The sequence below is a fragment of the Schistosoma haematobium genome, chromosome 1, assembly GCF_000699445.3.
Source record: "Schistosoma haematobium chromosome 1, whole genome shotgun sequence".
In the NCBI taxonomy this organism is placed as follows: domain Eukaryota; kingdom Metazoa; phylum Platyhelminthes; class Trematoda; order Strigeidida; family Schistosomatidae; genus Schistosoma; species Schistosoma haematobium.
In genome coordinates, this window is record NC_067196.1 from 75,904,532 (window position 1) to 75,924,995 (window position 20,464).

General features: G+C 31.7%; 1 protein-coding gene across 1 annotated transcript in view; it reads left to right on the plus strand.

Annotated features, from left to right (window-relative positions):
- KCNH8_2 (Potassium voltage-gated channel sub H member 8) overlaps nt 1–20,158 on the plus strand; it is a gene marked incomplete at both ends in the record, with an annotated part of 180,920 nt that extends 160,762 nt beyond the window's left edge. The window contains 8 exons of the mRNA XM_051218581.1: nt 3,351–3,525; nt 4,613–4,687; nt 5,756–5,922; nt 8,779–8,977; nt 13,587–13,795; nt 17,052–17,091; nt 19,473–19,581; nt 19,971–20,158. Of these exons, the coding sequence (XP_051075163.1) occupies nt 3,351–3,525; nt 4,613–4,687; nt 5,756–5,922; nt 8,779–8,977; nt 13,587–13,795; nt 17,052–17,091; nt 19,473–19,581; nt 19,971–20,158 (1,162 nt within the window). The remainder of the gene's footprint in view (nt 1–3,350; nt 3,526–4,612; nt 4,688–5,755; nt 5,923–8,778; nt 8,978–13,586; nt 13,796–17,051; nt 17,092–19,472; nt 19,582–19,970) is intronic.
- Nucleotides 20,159–20,464: the final 306 nt, after the last annotated feature.

Genomic DNA, 20,464 nt, shown 5'->3' on the forward strand with positions numbered 1-20,464 from the left:
AACATCGTTTTCATGTTGAAATCAAGTGCGATGTTTTTCAACTTCAAAATGATCACAAGTTATAGGCCAAATGTAAGTTTGTCCAGGAAATCAGAGTTATGCATTTTGTATCTGTCCCCTTTGTGATGAACAATATAAAATGGATGGCGTTAATTATCATTTTTTTATTTGTAATTTATGAATCACCTTCATTCTTAAATCTCAGTTTGTTACATATGATGAAGGGATTTATTAGCGAAATTAAGATATTTTCTGTAAATGATGGTCTGAAATATATTTAATAACGCATTTAACGTTCAGAATAATTAACAGATGAAACATTTAACAAATAAATCTTGTCAGAAGGGGTTTTGTGAAGATTTTAGTAATTTCAGTAGTTGAAATCATGAGCCAAATGAGGCTAGACCACCATGAGAAATCTGGAAGCACTGGACGGCCGTTTCGTCCTAGTGTAGGGCTCCTCAGCAGTGCGCACTCACGATCCCGCCCCCCGCGAGATTCGAGCCCAGGACGTCTCAGTCTCGCGTGCGAGCTCCTAACCACTAGATCACTGAGCCGGCCGGCGTGAATAAATAAAATCTTTCTTCGAAAATTGTCTTCCGTAACAAAATATTGTTTTAAAGCGATAGTATTATTCTAACATTCGAATTCATTAATCGATTTACAACTAGACCATCATTGAAAGCCTGGTGGTTTGGCTTAAATTGACTCATAAATTCAACTGTGAAAATTACTACAATCTCCACAAATCCCGATTCTGATAGTATTATTGCAAATTGTGATGAACATTACCATACATCAACACAAACACTTCACTTCTATTTCAAGTTTCTGTTAATGATGTCATTCAGAAGAACGAGGAAAGATCCGTAGCCAATTCATACGGCTCAAAGAACAAAATTCCAACATAAATCGATATTGTGATGATAGGTGTAGCAGTTATGATAACATTAACAAAAGCGTTCAATGTTTCATGATAGGAAGTTATTTTAAAAAGTGTAGAAAAGATAGACACTGAGATATTAGAACAACACATATGAGAAAACAATTATTTTCAATTAGATCGTCATCAGGCTTTACTCTAATAAACATGAATATTTATACGAAAATGTTAAACCAATCAAGGTAATTTGGGTCAATAATCGCAATGAAATAGAATAAGTCTCTACGCATAATAGGTAAAAGTACAAGTTCTAATTTTCACAATGGGAATCTTTAATATACTGAAATATTAACCATTAGAAATTATTAAAAGTAATCAGACAATAAACAATGGTAATAATTTGTGTATCTTTTATTATACCTTATGAGGTTCAATGTCATCTACATATAACAGAAGTGATAACGATTCGCGCTGCAAATTATAAGAAATTTGCAGCACCCTGACCTGTCCTTTAGGTAAATTAAACTGAACAAATAATTTTACCCAGTATTATTTTCCACATAATTTTTTTGTTTTTTTCAAGTTCCCTCTACCACTTATTTCAAATTGTGAAATATTCAATCTTTCTGTTCTTATAACAACTAGTACATCATTTTATATATCCTACATATTGTGTTTACCTGTGTAATATAATTGGACCTTTACCAAACTATATGATACAGATCAGCTTAATAAATTTCTAACAACCTGATCTGCTGGAATGATTAAAAGTTTAAAAATCGGTAGTTAAGATTAAAGTGGAAAACAGGGAATAATAATAAATCACATTACTATGGATTTTATATTTAAATTTCCTTTTTGTAAAGTGAAAACAAAGATCATTATGTGTTAATGTGATGTACTTTGAATTCTCTACATTTGCGCTAATTTTATGGGTAAAACGTTTTACAATAGTGGTAATATGAAAAACATATATTAGGTAATTTAGTTTATTGATGAGGAATAATTTAAATTGATTTCCACAATCATACAAGTTCATTTTATTCAAGAAATGAATAACTGCGATAGATTATATCGATTTTACATATTTTCACAATTGAAATCACAAGCCGATCCAAGCCAGACCAATATGAGAAACTTGGAAGCACAGGATGGTCGTTTCGTCCAAGCATGAGACTCCTCAGCAGCGCCCATTCACAATCAAGCCAAGGATATATATATATATATACATATATATATAGTGATATCCAGATTAGTAGAAAATTGTATTTTTGACGTTTCGTTACTTAATGTAAGCCACTTCTTCAGGGTAGATATATATATATATATACCCTTACTTCAAAGTTAAGCCACCTAATAAATTCATAGCCTATCCAACACCGACCACTTTGTCATGATATTCTTCTTCCTCAAATTTTCTATGTAAATTTATACACAGTGGTGAGTTATCTCAATATCAACGATGTTTAACTCTAAGGATTAACTTTCTTGACTTGACGAACCGGCCACTGAGACTGCAGGACCTCCCTGATAATTTATTATGTTTGCACTTTCCACCAACCTCACTGAGTAAAAACTTGATGAGATTGTAAATCTTAACGACTCTAGTGATTGAGATATGTATTATGTGTGTCAAACAACCGCCTCCCTCGACACACGATATCACATGTTGTTAGAGTAGGCTGAAAGAAAGCTAAAGGTGACCAAACCAAAATCTGTCACCAACTCATGAAGTCATTAACAGTTGATCTGAGTCATGTTACTAGATTTATACTACATGGTTAGGGTCGGCGAAAAAACCGCAATTAGTGGTTGGAGACTCTGGAAGAAAGTTCAAAATCAGTCGCAATTGTGTAAATTTACTTATTCTTTTTCATTCTCTAGAAAATAATTTCCAGTATTGCTACACAAATACCCCTTTATTCCACTTTCTTAGTACACACTCTCAAACCTCAATCTTTTTTACCATTACTACTTTATTTCGACTATTTAGTTATTCGTTTCATTAAGTTCATTTCGTCATGATCATTTGGTTTGTCATCTTGAGTTGACGTACTGCTTTTTCGGGCTTTAATTTGACGATAACTGGCGGACTGGTTAATATTTTCATTAATGTATGCGAAAGTGGATAAACTTTAGTGGGTTTATATTCAAGTCTGTAGTTTACCTCGATAATTCTTTTCTCAAACCACTTTTTCTCTAAAAATCTAGTTAATGTATTTTTCAGTTTTTCAAGTTTTTTTTTATAAAGCCATAGAATTTTAAAAGTTACCCTACAAAAGAAGGTGAATAATTAAAAGATATTGATTTATGACTTTACATCTGCTTTTTATGTCAATAGAAACTACCACTACAATATTGTGTTTAATGTGACTACTTACCATTCACATGAAATTTTATATTGTTTGTGATTTATCCTTAAAATTTTCTAAGGTTTAGAACCTTTTTTTCTCCCGTTCCCATACAGATTATGCGGTAGTTATGCACATCTAACTGGTGGATTTCAAAGTGAAGCGATGGAAGATTTTACTGGCGGAATATGTACTACTGTTATTTTGAATCAAAAAGAACGTCCACCAAACCTATTTAAAATGATGGAACACTACACAAAAACATGTTGTATTTTGGGTGCTGATGTTGGTGTTAGTTATTCTTTTGGGTAACTTAAGTCTGTAGCTGTCTTTTGACAACGGTTAGAAAAATTCTTATACAAGTGTTTGCAAATTAGGTACCTGACACAATTTAAGTATATCTGCTAAATTATTCTTCACGGGAGTTTTGATAAAATCAATACCAAACCACAGTAATTTACTATTTTTCAATAAATTATGTTCTGGTCGAGAATCCCAATAGTATATGAATCGATATGAGAAACGAAACTTGAGATGCAAACGATTCAATCTTGCCTTTGAGTTTTCTGAAAACCCAATCTTAGATGATTGGTTCTAAATATACAAAAAACAAGGACGCGTTATTCATCATTCAGTTAACGGCGAGTCAGTATCGGATCTCCTCAAAACCTATGTCGGATCGGAAAGATCGGCGCTGAACCCGTTCTAGTATATCCTCGCCATTTTTAAACATGAACCTATTATCTGGACTTCATATCCCAAATTACAACACGTATGAGTTGGGTAAAACATTCAGCAAATATATTCATCCAAGTGCCGAAAAGCTTCACAAATTACCTACAAGATCTAAAAGCCTGTGGCAACTGTACACCGTGGTTCTAAGATCATCACTTACTATGACTCCCAAATACTCAGAATCAATAAAACCAGGTGAAACAATTTCGTTTATTGTGTAGTTGTATAACTTGTCACAACTCCATTCGTGAAACAACACCTTGCTGGAATTCGCCTCTAACGACTATCTATCCCCCCACTTATTCAGAGCACTTATACCTCTCTGTAATCCTCTGTGACTGCTATGAATGAGTGTCTACACTCTAGTTTCGCTCATAAATGACGTTTTCACTCTCGATAGGTCATTTTCATAAAGAAAAAAATGAAACGACTTATAATCGTCCCCTGAAGAACTCTACTCTTTACAGTTACGCATGTAATTGAAATAGTTAGAAATCCTATTCCTAACTCTACCGTTAATACCAAAACCGATCTTTGTTCTAAGGACCATTTGAGTGGTTGATTGATTCCTACGAAAAGTACATTCATCGGAATATTTTTTAATCTTTTGCTACAATCTCCTCTTGTATTTGATTTATTTTAGGGAGATAAAAATAAAAGACGAGAAAAAATGGGACTGATAGGTTCTCATGCTTATAGTGTAACTGGGGTTGGGAAAGTAAGTTATGTTATAGTTAATCATCATAATAATTGTGATTGGAATGAATTAATCTTTATTTATTATTATTTATAGTAATGTAAACTCTATCCGTAATCGAAGGAAGCCTTATTTTATGCGAACTGTATAACTAAAGCACAAAAATCTCTAATCAGCCTAATCTGTGTTAAAAGTAAATAAAACCAAAAAATTAAGCAACTACTGATACATAAACTGCTTAGTTAAGAGTTTAGTGAAACCCTTCATTTTGACGTCAATTAGATCGGACGATGTTGTCGATGTACTCACCGCATTTGTGGCCCAGGATCTGACTCCATTTATATCGTATGAATGATTGTTATTGAAATACATATGTCGCCTATCGACTAAAATCACGTCGGTAGATAACGGAATTAAAATATGTGAAATATATCTTGTACAATCATTGATCCAGACAATCAAAAGAACAAGGCGAAACGAAACGATGCGCGGTGGAGAAGGCATATGAGCCAAATCAATTTAATCAAGCATCAATCAATATTTATATCCAGATAAAAATAAGTTACAGACATGTATTGAATAGAATACGAAGTGTACACACATATGTGCTCATGTAAAAATAGTCAAGGTTGATGAGTGAATAATCAACAAAGTCAAAATGTGACTCAAAAAGGATTAGAAAATCGGCATGTTCTGAAGCTAGTATGAGGTATATTGGATTAACATAGCAAGGGACCATACAAGAGGACTCACCAACGCTAAAAGCAATCACATGGGTTAGACAACTTTTCAGTCATCAAGTCTGGTAGTACACAGTCTCGTAACTTGAAAGAATGAACAACAAGTTTATATATCTAGCTCTTGATTTCTATTAGTTTTTTAGTGTCTCATTCTCTCTGAAGTAGATCATACTTTATTTAGAGTACATCAAAAATTGAAAATTGAGGTCAAAATTAAGCTGTAATTTTTTAAACAATCAATTTACAAGTATATACACTAATTATACTTCTAATCATGAAATAACCAAGTATTAAATTTTATTATTATTATCATCATCATTTCTTATTCTTTATTTATAATATATTAAAGGTTAATTATCTCGGTAAAGAAGTGCATTTAGTACGTTGTCGTAATCCTTGGGGAGAAAAACATGAATGGAAAGGATCTTGGTCAGATAATTCACCTGAATGGAAAAATGTTAAATCTAAAGATAAGAAAGCTTTACAGTATAAATCAAAAGAAGATGGAGAATTCTGGTAATATAAAATAAAACCTATTCATCATATTTCTATTTTGTTTAGTCTTTTATTAATTCATTATATTTTTTGTAATTTGTAATAGTCAGGTATCACATTCATAGTAAATTCAATGAACTATGTAGATCAAACCAATTTAAGTAAAGATTTGAATATATAAGTTTCTTGATGTTAGATCATTACAAAATATACATTCAGTAAAGATCCATTTTTTATAAGCTTGCCAAATCAATGTTAGGAGAAACAAAAATCTATAAATTGATTTATTTGATGATGATGATAATAATAATAAACTTCATTACTTTTATACTGAGTTACATTTAATAACAACCTGAACACTTCTTTATTAACTATATCAACTTTATGGCTTGTTCATCTTTCGATAATGTAATAAGAAGACGAAGATTATCAGAACTATGTGATATATTAGCGTAATACATTTCGAACAATCTGATCACACATATACGTGCTAAGAACATTTATATATAAAAATAAAAAGGTCAATTAAACTGGAAATGGGGTAAGAGGAGACAAGGATAATAATAATAATAATGTTTGATTTAAACTTAGAAGTAAACTAGTATAATATCAAATACCATTTTACTATTTAACATAATTACAGATTTATGTGTCAGTTAAATTGTCCCATTTTAACATTTTAGTAAATAAAGAAGGAATGAATCGAATCATAATGAAAAAACTAACTGAAAAGAAATTTCTTTGCTTGATTCGTTCCTCCTTTCATTAAATTGTCAATTTAATTTAAGGTTTTCTAAATTTTTTGGCTACATTCTTTTGAACTTTATCGAATGTTTTAATTCCAAATAACTTTTAAGTCTTTACAATTTGATAAAGGAGTTAACAATAGGAAATTACTTCATTCATTCTTGATAGTTGCATAAATGAGAACAGAATATTGATGCAACATAACTCGAAACCAGATAATTGATTCATTCCATTGTAATTTAATATATATGAAGCTATGAAGAAGAAGATTTAAGGAATCGAAAATCTTAGTGATCGTTACAAATGATAGTTATATTGTATACTGAAAGATTTGATGACTCTTCAGGTACTTGCAAAAAAGACTTTAATATTAAATTACACCAGGGTTATAACTTATTTGTTATAAATCTAAACTAATGATGTCTATAATTTGATTGTTTACAGTGACCTATTACTTAATTGTTACACAAAACAATTATATAAGAAACAGACTATGTCCGTTTTAAAACATTTTAATTAAAAAGAATTATTCAACTGAATCAATGTATTTTGGGACTGTTCGAGCTCCTTTTTATCGAAGAGTTATGCTTTCATTTTATTTAAAGTTATTCTGTAAATTGATGATATGTGTATCATACATTACTACGTATTTCTAATTATATAATAAATAGAAATTATTGATCTCAATGTTCTGAAATAATTGATACAATAAAAGAAAACGAGAGTAACGTTACCAATATACTGACGGAATGAGGCTAAATATATATATTTGATATGATACTGATAACGTACACTAACCAGCAAACATCAATTAGTTCGCAAGTTATTACACAGAAGAGATGCATGATTTTTATTGAGTATATTTATTTCTTCAAAGTAAGACATTCCTTTCTTGAGAAATGTAGCTTTTAGGAGTGCAATTATATGCGAAACTACGGATCATCGTCGAACAATCAGTTGAGTGGAACACGTCACTATACATCAGCTTCATTGATTATGAAAAGGTGTTTGACAGTGTAGATAACAGAATGTTATGAAACCTTCTTCGACACTATGGAGTTTCTGAGAAGATTATCAACATTATCCGGAACTCAGACGACGAACTACAGTGCAAAGTCGTGCATTAAGAACAGCTGACAGATGCATTCCAAATGACAAGAATGTCTACTCTTCCCCTTCTTCTTTCTTTTGGTGGTTGGCTGGAGGATTATGAAAACCTTGACATCTGAGGGAAAACACGGAATACAATGGACAGCTCAGAAACAATTAGACGATCCGAACATCGCAGATGGCCTAACTCTTCTATCCCATACACACGAACAAATGCAGATGAAGACAACTAGTATAACCGAAGCCTCTGAATCAGGAGGTCTCAACATACACATCGAAAAAAGCAAGATCCTCAAATAAAACACTGAGAACACCAACCCAATCTCACTTGATGGGGAAGCTCTGGAAGATGTGAAGACATTCACGTACCTGGACAGCATAGTCTATGAATGTAGAGGATCAGATACAGACGCAAAGGCGAGGATTGACAAAGCAAGGGCCGCATTCCTACAATTGAAGAACATATGAAACTAAAAACAACTTTCAACCAATATCAATACAGTCAGTTCTACTGTACGGAGCTGAAACTAGAACTAGAGAACTTCTACAACCATCATCAAGAAGATACAAGTATTTATAAATAGTTGTCTACGCAACAGACTCAACATCCACTGGTCGGATATCATCATTAGCAGCCTTCTTCGAGAGCGAACAGACCATCTTCCAGTTGAAGAAGAAATTAGGAAGAGACGATGGAGTTGGTGGATAGGACATACATTACTCAAATCATCAAACTGCATCACGATACAAACCTTAACTTGGAATCCTGAAGGGAAGCTGTAAATAGAAAAGGCAAAGAACACATTACGTCAGGAAATGGAAACAGATTTGAAAAGGATGAATAACAACTGGAAAGAGCTGGAAGGGATTGTCTGGGACAGAGTTGGACGGAGAATGCTGGTGGGTGGCTTATGCTACTCCACCTGGCGTAACAGGCGTAAGTATATATATATAGACCAATAATGCATTTTAATTGCTTAGTTTTGTGTTTTGGTTGTCGAAATGCCAACTACATTTTAGGATGTCGTTCGACGATTTTGAAAATAATTTCACTCTACTTGAAATATGTCATTTTGGATACGCAAGCTTAGACCATAGAGATGAAATCGACAAAAAGAAAAGATGTGAGGAAATATGTTTTGCTGGTGAATGGGTTGCGAATGTAAATGCTGGAGGATCATTTAACTATCCAGGTAATTTTGTTTATACCATTAAACAAGTTAGTGCATGACATCGATAAGTAAATATTATCAGTTTAACATTCATATACTATTCTTAAGTTACTAATATAGCCCAGTCAAGCAATCAAATTCAAAAGTTAACAGTATATATACAAACTACCTATATATGACTTCTTCATACATAAACTTCAATTTGAACACTATTTATTTCATATTAAAGCAGAAGCCTTTACATCAATAGGTTGTGGATTGAAAGTTAAATAACTAATTTTCCCAAATCTACCTTTACTTTTTTAAACAGTAGGTTCTAATGCTTATCACTATGCGTTTGATATTTAACTGCTGGTAACACATAATCATTGTAAACATTTGCTTAGTACTGAGTTCCAGGTTATCGATAGAACTTATATCGAAGTTATTAAAAATCTACCAGCCTCATATATGTATTCAACAGATAAAATTCTCAGCGAAATCTATCTTAATAATCCTGTCAAAAGTAGACTTAACTAAACACTTTTATCATACATGATCTATTTTGTTTCATGAGATGTACAAATGATGATTTATCAAAATAATTAAATACAAATTTATTATACAGAATCATTCTGTACAAATCCACAGTATTTATTTACAATTGGAGCTGACCACAATGCTAAAGTTACTAAAACACATATCATCGTAGGAGTTATGCAAGAATACAGAAGACTTTTTTATGGCGGAGATTATTTGGCTATAGGTTTTTCAATATATGAAGTAAGTAACAATAGAAATTTATAAAATACGCTTCCTGATGATACTTTCTTTTGTGTCGTAAAAGTTTTACAAAGATTATTAATAATGGTTAAAGATAATTTAATTTTATCTTCATTAAAACAGTTGACTCTCAAATAATTGGTCAAAAAATATAATAGTTGAGAGACTATAACCTATTATTATCGTTATTATTATTACTTGATGTGTGGTAGTGACAGTAAAGTACGATTGGTCGTTGAACATGGACAAACAGTCACAGCCTACGGAATATTCAATATATTTTTGATTGAGATCACAAATCGATGAATGTTAGATCACCATTGAAAACCTGGGAGCATTGGACGTCCGCTTCGTCCTAATATGAGACTCCTCAACAGTGTACATCCACAATCCCTCACGCGGGATTCAAAGTTAGACGTTGACACCATTTGATGCTGGCTCAATGACCTAGAGGTTAAGTATTCGCGCGCGAGACTAAAGACCCTGAGTTCGAATCCTATTTTAGGACGATTCGGCCACCCGGTGCTAGCAGGTTTTCAGTGGTGGTCTAATATTCATGGATTCCTGATCTTAATCAAAAACTTAGTTGTCTCCACAACCCCACACTGATATTAAGTATGCGATTATCCTTCCTCTCATTGATTTCTATTCTGAACTTACTGTGTGTGAGTGTTTGTGACTGTATTGAATAAAATACTCTCTTGTATTAATCTGGTTCTCTATTTTGTGGCATGAATTCTGGTTCTGATATAGCGTGATTAGTGTCATTTACGTGTTATCGTAATATACGTGTAAGGATGGTAAATATTACAACCATCTGTTATATCATTATTAATTATTTATGAGAACTTTTGTTTAAATCCGAACAGTTAAAGTAATGAAAGGGAAAGTTTACTACTTTCCACAGATTGTATGTATGATACTAATATTGCTGAGTATTTTATAACGGTCAATCCTAAATTCGATAAAGCTATACTCAGAGGTGCTAACAGTTTGTGGTGAATATCTATAAAGTGAAAGATTAAATGTAGAAGGATAAGATAATTAATTTGAAATTTGACTGATACCGTATTTGTTCTACATGGCCATAACTTTTAAATTCTCTTCTCATACAAATCAAATTGACAACATTCATTCATCTTAAGACCTTTCTTTTATAGGTTGAAATCATGAGTCGATTAAAGCTAGACCACCATGGAAAACCTGGAAGCACTTGACGGCCATTTCGTCCTAATATGGGACTCCTCAGCAGTGCACATCCACGATCCCGCACCACACGTTGTTCAAACCCAGGACCTACTGGCTTCGCGCGCGAGCACTTAACCACTAGACCACTGAACCGGCATCCAACGGTGTTAATGTCTAACTTCAACCAATCCACGAAGTTGCGCCACCGTACACCATTGTCTTCAGTGAGTTGTTATCTCACAACAAACCTGGTTGAACTCCACTGGTAACGGCTTCTAGTGGTTAAGTGCTCGCGCGCGAAGCCAGTAGGTCCTGGGTTTGAACAACGTGTGGTGCGGGATCGTGGATGTGCACTGCTGAGGAGTCCCATATTAGGACGAAATGGCCGTCAAGTGCTTCCAGGTTTTCCATGGTGGTCTAGCTTCAATCGAATCATGATTTCAACCTATGAAATTTCTAAAAAGAACTCCATAAAACCCATTCTGACCTTTCTTTTAATTCTTCATAGTTACGTCATGTTTTTGATTCGTGAAACGATGTAATTTTTTATTTATAAATAAACTAATTTTATAAATCACCGTGTATATAATTATACGGCTTAAGTGAATGAAATTTTCCTCGTTGAATTGCCCTTAAATTCACTTCTGTTTTATTTGTTCTTTGTAAAAGATAAATCCCATTTATTTGTATTAGTTTATGATTGTTTATGTTATTTTATTAATAACGATCATAATTATTGTCCAGTTTACGTTTTTACTTTGTTATAATATTTGCTTATATACATATACCTATTAATCAATGATCTATGACAACAAAACTAGAAATTAATGCAAACCCTTTTTTATGGTAATTAACTTGATAATACCCCCCTCTTATTACATATTATATTGTAAAATATCATAATTATGGACTTATAACTGTAAAGCCTGATGATGAAATGATTGAAAACAAATGTTTGCTCATATATAGTTTATTTATGCAAATATTTAACCAAAGGTGATAGGAAATATTATAAACCCTACTCTATTCCTATTTCTTGATAATTTTAAACTTTCTAGCAGAATAGCATGAATTCATCTTTATTTCGTTGCTTCTGGTCAGCTGCTTACAACCTGTGATATTTAAAAATCATAATTACATAATGGGTTTAAATTACTTACATGAAAGAGTTTGATTGGAAGTTATATTGAAGACATATTTGTATAGTATAGCAAGGGTGTAAATGAATTTAATAGACTGAATATTGTAAATATATACCTTATGTAAAAAACCAATAACTATAAATCTGAACTTCAAAGGTGATGATGTTGCAAGCACACTCAACAGGAGATTGAATACTGGGCTAGCCAGAAATTATCCGGCGGCCAAACTTCTAATTCTGTATAAAACAACATGTCCAATAACTCTATCAAAGGTTGATAAACATCCTTATCATGTTACCGCCAATTGTATTTATAAATTTACGTGTACCTGCCAAAACAGCTACATTGGCCGAACAGAAAGGAGGGAATATCTCAGATTTTTTGAATATGTTCCAAAACGTTTCAGAACAAGAGAAAGAAAGACTCTAAATAATGCAATCACCAAACATCTCCTTGATACAGGACATCAGGTCGATACTCTACAATCATTCAATATGATTAGTAAGCAGCCAAACTCCATTCTTCTGAAGTTTATTGAAGCAGTTGCTATCAGCCGCCAAAAACCTGATTTATGTGTTCAAAAGGAGAAGGTTATTAATTTCTCCTTACCTTGGTGACAAATATTCCTTCACCGTATCTTAATATATCTTTTTCTTTTCTTTAAACTCTTTCTTGCACTTATCACATAATTGAGTTTTACTCCAACAATCTTCCAAATTATTAATCTTATTTTATCAACTGAACTCTACTCATTTTATTTCTATCAATGTTTACTTGTTTCTAGCCTTTTGAACTGTTGTCACAATGTTCTTTTACATAAGGTATATATTTACAATATTCAGTCTATTAAATTCATTTACACCCTTGCTATACTATACAAATATGTCTTCAATATAACTTCCAACGAAACCCTCTCATGTAAGTAATTTAAACCCATTATGTAATTATGATTTTTAAATATCACAGGTTGTAAGCAGCTGACGAGAACCTAAGAAATATAATGAATTCATGCTATTCTGCTAGAATCTTTGTTGTTGCTCTTTCCAAAATGATAAAGGGAACTATGTGTATGGAATTTTAAGATTATGGGTGAATGGTATCTCCTATCGCAATTCACTTTATACTGACTAATAGATTCGGTATCTTGATTCTAATCAAATAATAAATGAATCTGCTGAAGGTATTGCTCTCATAAAATATTTGTTTAATTAAGAAAGAAAAAGAGGGTGATCGTATATCTTGTGTAAAGGTTGATGTTTATATTATGTACGATCATCTGTAATTATGTCCTCATATGATCAACGATTACTTCTAGTTATTATGGTATATCAACCAATGTAAGGGTGGATATCATGAAACACAAATAATAAATAACTATTGGAAAAAGATAGAGAGCACTCAGCAGTTTATTATTCTTTATTCAACATTACTTAACAAACTGTAACAATGACTTAGGGAAAAAAGCATGTTTTATAGCAAACTGTTTAAAAATTTAATGCATTATTCAGTAAAAACTATATTTAAATTAATTTTATGAAGAACAGTTAAAAATCTATTAACTTAGGTATCTGAACTGCAAAATACATGTCTTACAGCAGAAGAATTATTATGCCGAAAACCATTGTTAACATCAGACTACATTCCAAGACGTGAAGTAACATTAGAAGCTGACCTTTTTCCTGGAACATTTATTATAATACCATCAACATATAATCCAAATCAAGAAGCACGATTTATTTGTCGGGTATTCTCTACTGTAAAAATGAAACAATTGTAAGTTTCAGTTGAATAACTATAACTAAATGATTAAATTATGTTAATTTAATATCAAAACTAGTAACATTTATAACAAATCTGATTTTAAAAATATATTAAAAACTAGAGCTAACTAATGTAGTAAGTTTCGATAATGTAATAAGAAGACGAAGACTATCAGAATTATGTGATATATTAGCGGAATGTAGTAAGCCAATCAGAAGTAGCCAAACAAGAAGGTCAATTGATGGTAATCAAAGGTGACCTGAAGGGCAAGTGCATTTAATTAGTTAAGGAATAGATTGACTTCCTAAGCGGTATATATATACGAATATTCGTGCATTATATTTGGTATACAAATAAGCTACCTCATCTACTTTTGTTTTCTCGATCAAATAGTCAGGTGGGGGATTAGCACGTAGCACAACATGTATCAGTGACCGATTTCGGACACCGCCCACAATAATATTAACGCTCATAAAATGACTACTATTTTCTAAAAATAACAAGTAATCAGTTTGTGTTAGGATATGTACTAAGCATGTTTTGCTTTTATGAGAAGTAAACGATAAAGTGTACTGAAAAAATATGAATATTATATTGATTATAATTAATCAAAGTAAGAAAGAGAATCAAAATGTTTAATTTGTTTCTGTTACGAAGGGAGTTGATGATTAACTACTTACTATATTTAAAATGCGAAAGTCAGGTCTTAGCTGTTTAAATGAAATGTCTTACGCGAATTGGACTGTTTATTGTACATTTTGAATGTATTGAGTCAATGTTATGCCTCGAGTTTAGCAAGAGGTGAAATTGAACGAGCTCAAAACACTTTGCTTATACCTAATATTCATGTATGGACAGGTCAATGAAAACGAGATTTATCATATATCCGTGATTAAACTCTACTGAAATTAACAGGTACGATAGTTAGCTAACATAATTAGCCAACTTGTAAAGAAACCGCTATGTACTGTGTGAAGAACAATTTTCAGTTTGATAGATTGAGTAAATATATAATATAAACTTTTAATTTCCTATGTCATTTTTTCACAGTTTATCAATATCCCTTTGGAAGAAAGTATTGACATTAATGGTCGATACTCACAACAGATACTCCGACTACAACTCATACTCTTACTAAGATGATAGACTAAAACTTTCAATTTCAACTTAACAATGAATTTTATTATTAAGCAAATGGTATGACCCTTTAAGGCCAGTCTTTGAGAATGTATTCATTGTAAACTTGGAGTGAAAGGTAAGTATTCGTCACATGTCACCTGAAGTCGAATTATATGTATAAATAAAAAAAATTGCACCGAAAAGGCAGTAAGGAAAGCTTTCAATGAATTTTTAGTATAATCCCAGAAACTTGCACCTTGGAAGACAAAATGGTCTTCAAAGTTTGATTACACATCATCTGGTAAACTTAAGGCATAACATTGACTCAATACATTCAAAATGTACAATAAACAGTCCAATTCGCGTAAGACATTTCATTTAAACAGCTAAGACCTGACTTTCGCATTTTAAATATAGTAAGTAGTTAATCATCAACTCCCTTCGTAACAGAAACAAATTAGACATTTTGATTCTCTTTCTTACTTTGATTAATTATAATCATTGAGTTCAACTCAAACGTCTGACTTTTCTTTCTTTGTAAACTCCCTAAATCTTTATTGAATTGAGTCATAGTATTAATTATATTCTAGAATGACCACCTTAAACAATAAGAAAAAAATCTTTTTTAAGAAATCGGATTCTGAACGTATTTTAAATTCCAAACAATCTATTCGTAATTGTTGAACAATTAATTTATTGAGTGCTAAATTATGTTAGAAATTTAAATGGAATATACTTGTTTATTCGCTAAAAAGAACACAACTAATTATAATGAATTTATTGAATTCAGCAAATATTGTCAGTCTTACTTTGTCTATACATGTTAAAGGAATCCGATAATTGATAATTTCAATAGTTCAGATCATGCGTCAATTGAAACTAGACCACCATGGAAAACCTGGAAGTACTGAACGTCCTTTTAGTCCTATTTTCGGACTCCTCAGCATTGTGCATCCACGATCCTGCCTCTCAAGTTTCAAACCCAGGACCTATCGGTCTTGCGCGCAAACGCTTCACCTCTAATAAATGTTTAAAACAGATAGACTTCGGCTATCAGTAGAACTTAGGGTACCTTGTTTTCTTTATTTGAGTCTTATCAGCTAAATGCAGTGCATCCAAGTTTTCATATTTTAGTTAAAGTTACAATCCATATATTCTAAAGAACTTGTAAAAGTGATTGCATCAAGGCAGTCTACACAGGAACCATTCATGGAAATAGAGAACAACCAAAATTTAGTGAAGAAGAAGATCAATCAAACCTTATTTTATAACCATTAAGTGATTAGTTATGTTTGACCAGTAATGTGCTTTTTTTATTCACTATCCAGAGTAAGCATCAAATCGTGAATACATTCTTACGCTTGTATAACCATTAAATAAAGTTATATTAAGGGGTTTTATAATGCTACTTTAGTCTTGTGATATTTATGACAGAATAACCGTAGTTTAACTACTACTGAGAACTAGTGAGTTTTAGTGGAACGGGGTCTGACTCCAGGTAGATCGTATGAATGATTGTTATACATATCGCTAACTATTGTATATAATCACCGACTTAAATCGCGTTAGTGAATAACGGAATTATATACGTCAAATACGAGAATGAATTTTGAATACGTATATAATCTTTGATCGGAAAGCAAAGCAAGACAAAATGAAGCGCAACGGGGAAGTGAGTGAGTCAAGTTGATTTAACCAAGCGTAAATCGACATTTATAGCCGAACAAAAATAATTTACAGACATATGATGAACAGGGTAAGTAACTAACACACATGCAATCATTTAAAAACAGTCAGGAATGACAAGTGAATAAGTGACAGGGTTAAAATTTGGCTTGAGAAGAATGAATAGATTGGTCTTTCCAGGAGCTAGAATAAGCTAATATGGGCTCAACATAGTAACTGACGCTACAGAGTAATAAAACATAGTTTCAACCCTAACTCCTGACAATTGGTACCCATAATCCAACCATGGGTCAAACACAGAAGTTCCGGATCTTGAGTTAACCTCTTAATGTCTAGTGAAAACATATGACTAATTATAGTTTATGCATGTCTTGAGGTAACACTATTTTTATTGATTAATTAGCTGTTACTCTTTATTGGTGAAACATTTTAAGAAATATGTTTATTTTTCGTTTTATCTTAGAGAACTGGATGAGGAGAATCTATACGAAGGCTTTCCAAAGGTATGTTTACATGTTATCGTATAGTAACGACAGTTTACAATGTAAAGATAACTATTATTAATGATTTTATTCAATATTGTATATTTGGTGCAGTATAGATTTCTTAACACTAACTATTTCCTTTGCTTATTTCGTGATCGATCCTGGCGATATATATTGAGTGATCTCCAGTTAGATGTTAGCAGTTCAGGAATTGACATCTGAATAGTGTTTATTCTTTTCAATGCATATTGCCAGGCACCACAGTGTCTCTGATTATACGTTTTGTAACTTGTAGAGTGAAATGTCGTAAACTTTTCATAAAGTCACCTGAACAAGTTGTGCGAATAATAGACGTAGCAAAAAAAGGTGTCTCACTGAAATATATAAATGGCTGGAACAGATATCTCAGATATTCAAGCAAGCCGCTAATAACAACTATATATGTGTATTAATATTTTACAAAATGTTAGAAGTTTTAAATATGCTCAACAACAAGGATTTTGTGAAAATTCTCAGTTGGTGTATTCTTTTTGAAGTATCACGCCACATTCTAAAAATACAAATACTTTTGCATTGCATAAATATATTCACAAAAAAATTACTAAAGTTTTAATAATGGCATGGCATTTAGTTTTAAATATCGAACTGAACTATGCTACTATGACTTGAAATATGGTGTCTAAGTTGAATAACATAACAAGTCAATGCAATTTGTTACAAACCAATAGGTTGTACGGATGGCAATCTAATCCCGTGATTAAAAACATTTTTCCAAGATTCTAAAATTGCACCTCTCAGTATGCTAGGACTGATTATAGCTGAAAGTAATGAGTACTCAATTAGAGCCTCAGTGTGCATATCAAAACTAGGATGTTTAATAAATCTAGCTGATGAGTACTAAATAGGATAAAAGGCAGATCCCTTATTTCACTTTAAATCACTATTCACATCTGTACTGTATACTGCTTGACGGCTCATATACACCTACTCTTTGTAAAAATAACTCAGCTAAGTTATGTGAACTCTTAGAGTACCTCCATGATTAAAATTATCAAGCAGTAATTACAATTTTAAAGAACATACCATTACTGATAGCTTAATTCAAACTAAAGACGTACGTGTATACAGCTAGGTAAACTACATCATAAAACTCATCAAAAAATCATGTACCACTTCCAATCTTGTGTAAAGAATTGAAATGTAATTTATTCACTGAATAACTCCTACCACTTAGTGAAATTACAAGTCCTTTAAATTAAAGCTATCTAAACTATTCGACTGAATAATGTTAACTGAAATGTTTTCTTAATAACATTAGTTTAACCTACTTTATCGCCTGGTTTTCATTAGTTCCTCAGATGATATTGATATGGTAGAGAATATTTGTAGCTCAGGTGAAGGATTTTGATGGAGTTTTGTTCTCTGAGCTGGATGATTTGGTCGTGGAGCTTTCATCATTCTTCTGAACAATATCATCCAGCTCAGAGAACAAAACTCCATCAAAATCAGATGATATTAATTCGTGATGAAACATATTATAACTATGATGTTATTTACACAAAGTTGTGATAATAATTATATTTCATTGTAAATGTAACGAAATACTATCCATTATCAACTATTGTTGTTCATTAAAAATTTCAGTCAACAGTGGAAGTTCTTCAAAATATCATGTTAGTAAGTTTAACAATGTTTCTATTGATTTGATTCATTTTAATTGGAATTTTAAGTCTAGCAATCGATAAGTTTGTGTATTTAATAATAAAAAATTTGTGTTAGCCATAGTTATCACTGGATGATACACTTTTCCCATTTCTTAACTTTCAATATTAACAGGAATCGACCCAGCAACACATGGTCATCGTGTTTATTGATTTAATATCTCGAGTTGTAGTACTGAATATTTTGTCGAAAGAAACTGCCTCGTCATACGACAGCGTATGTGGAACTTTAATCATATATCTTTCTGCCTGAGAAACTTTAAGTTTATCTTAGTAACATACTGTAATAAGTACTCATGAAAGTATATCGCTGGTTATCGGTTTGTTTTAGCTCTTGGTTACAAAAACAAATACTTACTTTATGATAGGCTCAGATTTGCAAATCTGTTGATTAGTGACTACACTGAATATTGTATCATTATGAATGCTTTACTTAAAAGTGATACCCTAAAAAAGTCTACATCATTTAATTAGTTATAATTATCAAAATTTTAGTGTTATTTAAATTGAATAGATGCTTTATAAGACTAAATGATCATAGAAACGAATAATTTAGTGTTCTACTACCATTCTTATTTTGATATTGTGACTTCATTGAAAGAAGTTTTTAAAGCATGATCGAAATGATCATTTTGTTAAGTCAAACAACAGAATTTTTACTCATTCTTTTTCTTGTAGAAGGAACTTACTTCATTGGAATTAAATTTTAAGCAGTTATGTAATCCAATCACCGAAACAATCAATTCTAGAATATTAGGAACTATTCTGGATCAATATAATTTTCGAGGTGAGTGGACTCAACCTCCTACTTTTAACTCATACTTATCCATGCTTCGTGAAAATAGAATGATTAACTCATGCTAGTTTATTTATTTGTAGTACTATATAATCATACCATACTGCTTATTAATGAATATTTTAAACATGATCTTAAATCAAAGATATAATGCATTCCATTCGTCGGTTTCATTATTAGAGGATCTTTTAAATGTTTGAGAGTTTTAACTAAAAGGTAACTCATAATTTAATAGAGATTATTGAATTCTATTAAAAATATTATTAGTTACTAACGACGGAATTACAGAGATTCTTAATACAATTCAAAAATGATAAACTTTGAATTTCACTACACCATATAGTAGTTGGTAATTTTCTTTCCATATTTTTCTATTTCAGATTATATGATTGGTTTTACGGAATTTCCTAGTAACTTGTGTAGTAGTTTAATATCTTCAGCATCTGTATCCTTTATAAAAAAATATCATAACAGTAATCATGATTTGATTTGCTTAACAGTAAGTAAATTTAGGAATTACACAACAGAATTATTGATTTTTGGAATTGGTTATCTGAAAATGTGGTGAAAAAGTGTGACTGTTTGTATTGGTAACAATAAAGAATGGATTTGATTAGGTCTATATTTAATCAGTGTTAAAAATGTTCGATTTCTACTTATGGGTTTGTGTAGACACTCATATTTCGATGTGGGAAGAAAAAATAAAATCTTGTTTAAAACAGTTATTTCTTTTGACTAATTTATATGATGCAATTAGACGACAGAGATCTACGTAATTTGTGTTATTGCGGTGGGTTTGTAAGACTTCAGAAACGGTAACTATTTTCATAAAAGCTAATCGGTTTCAGCGGATAAGGTTTGATCAACCAAGGAA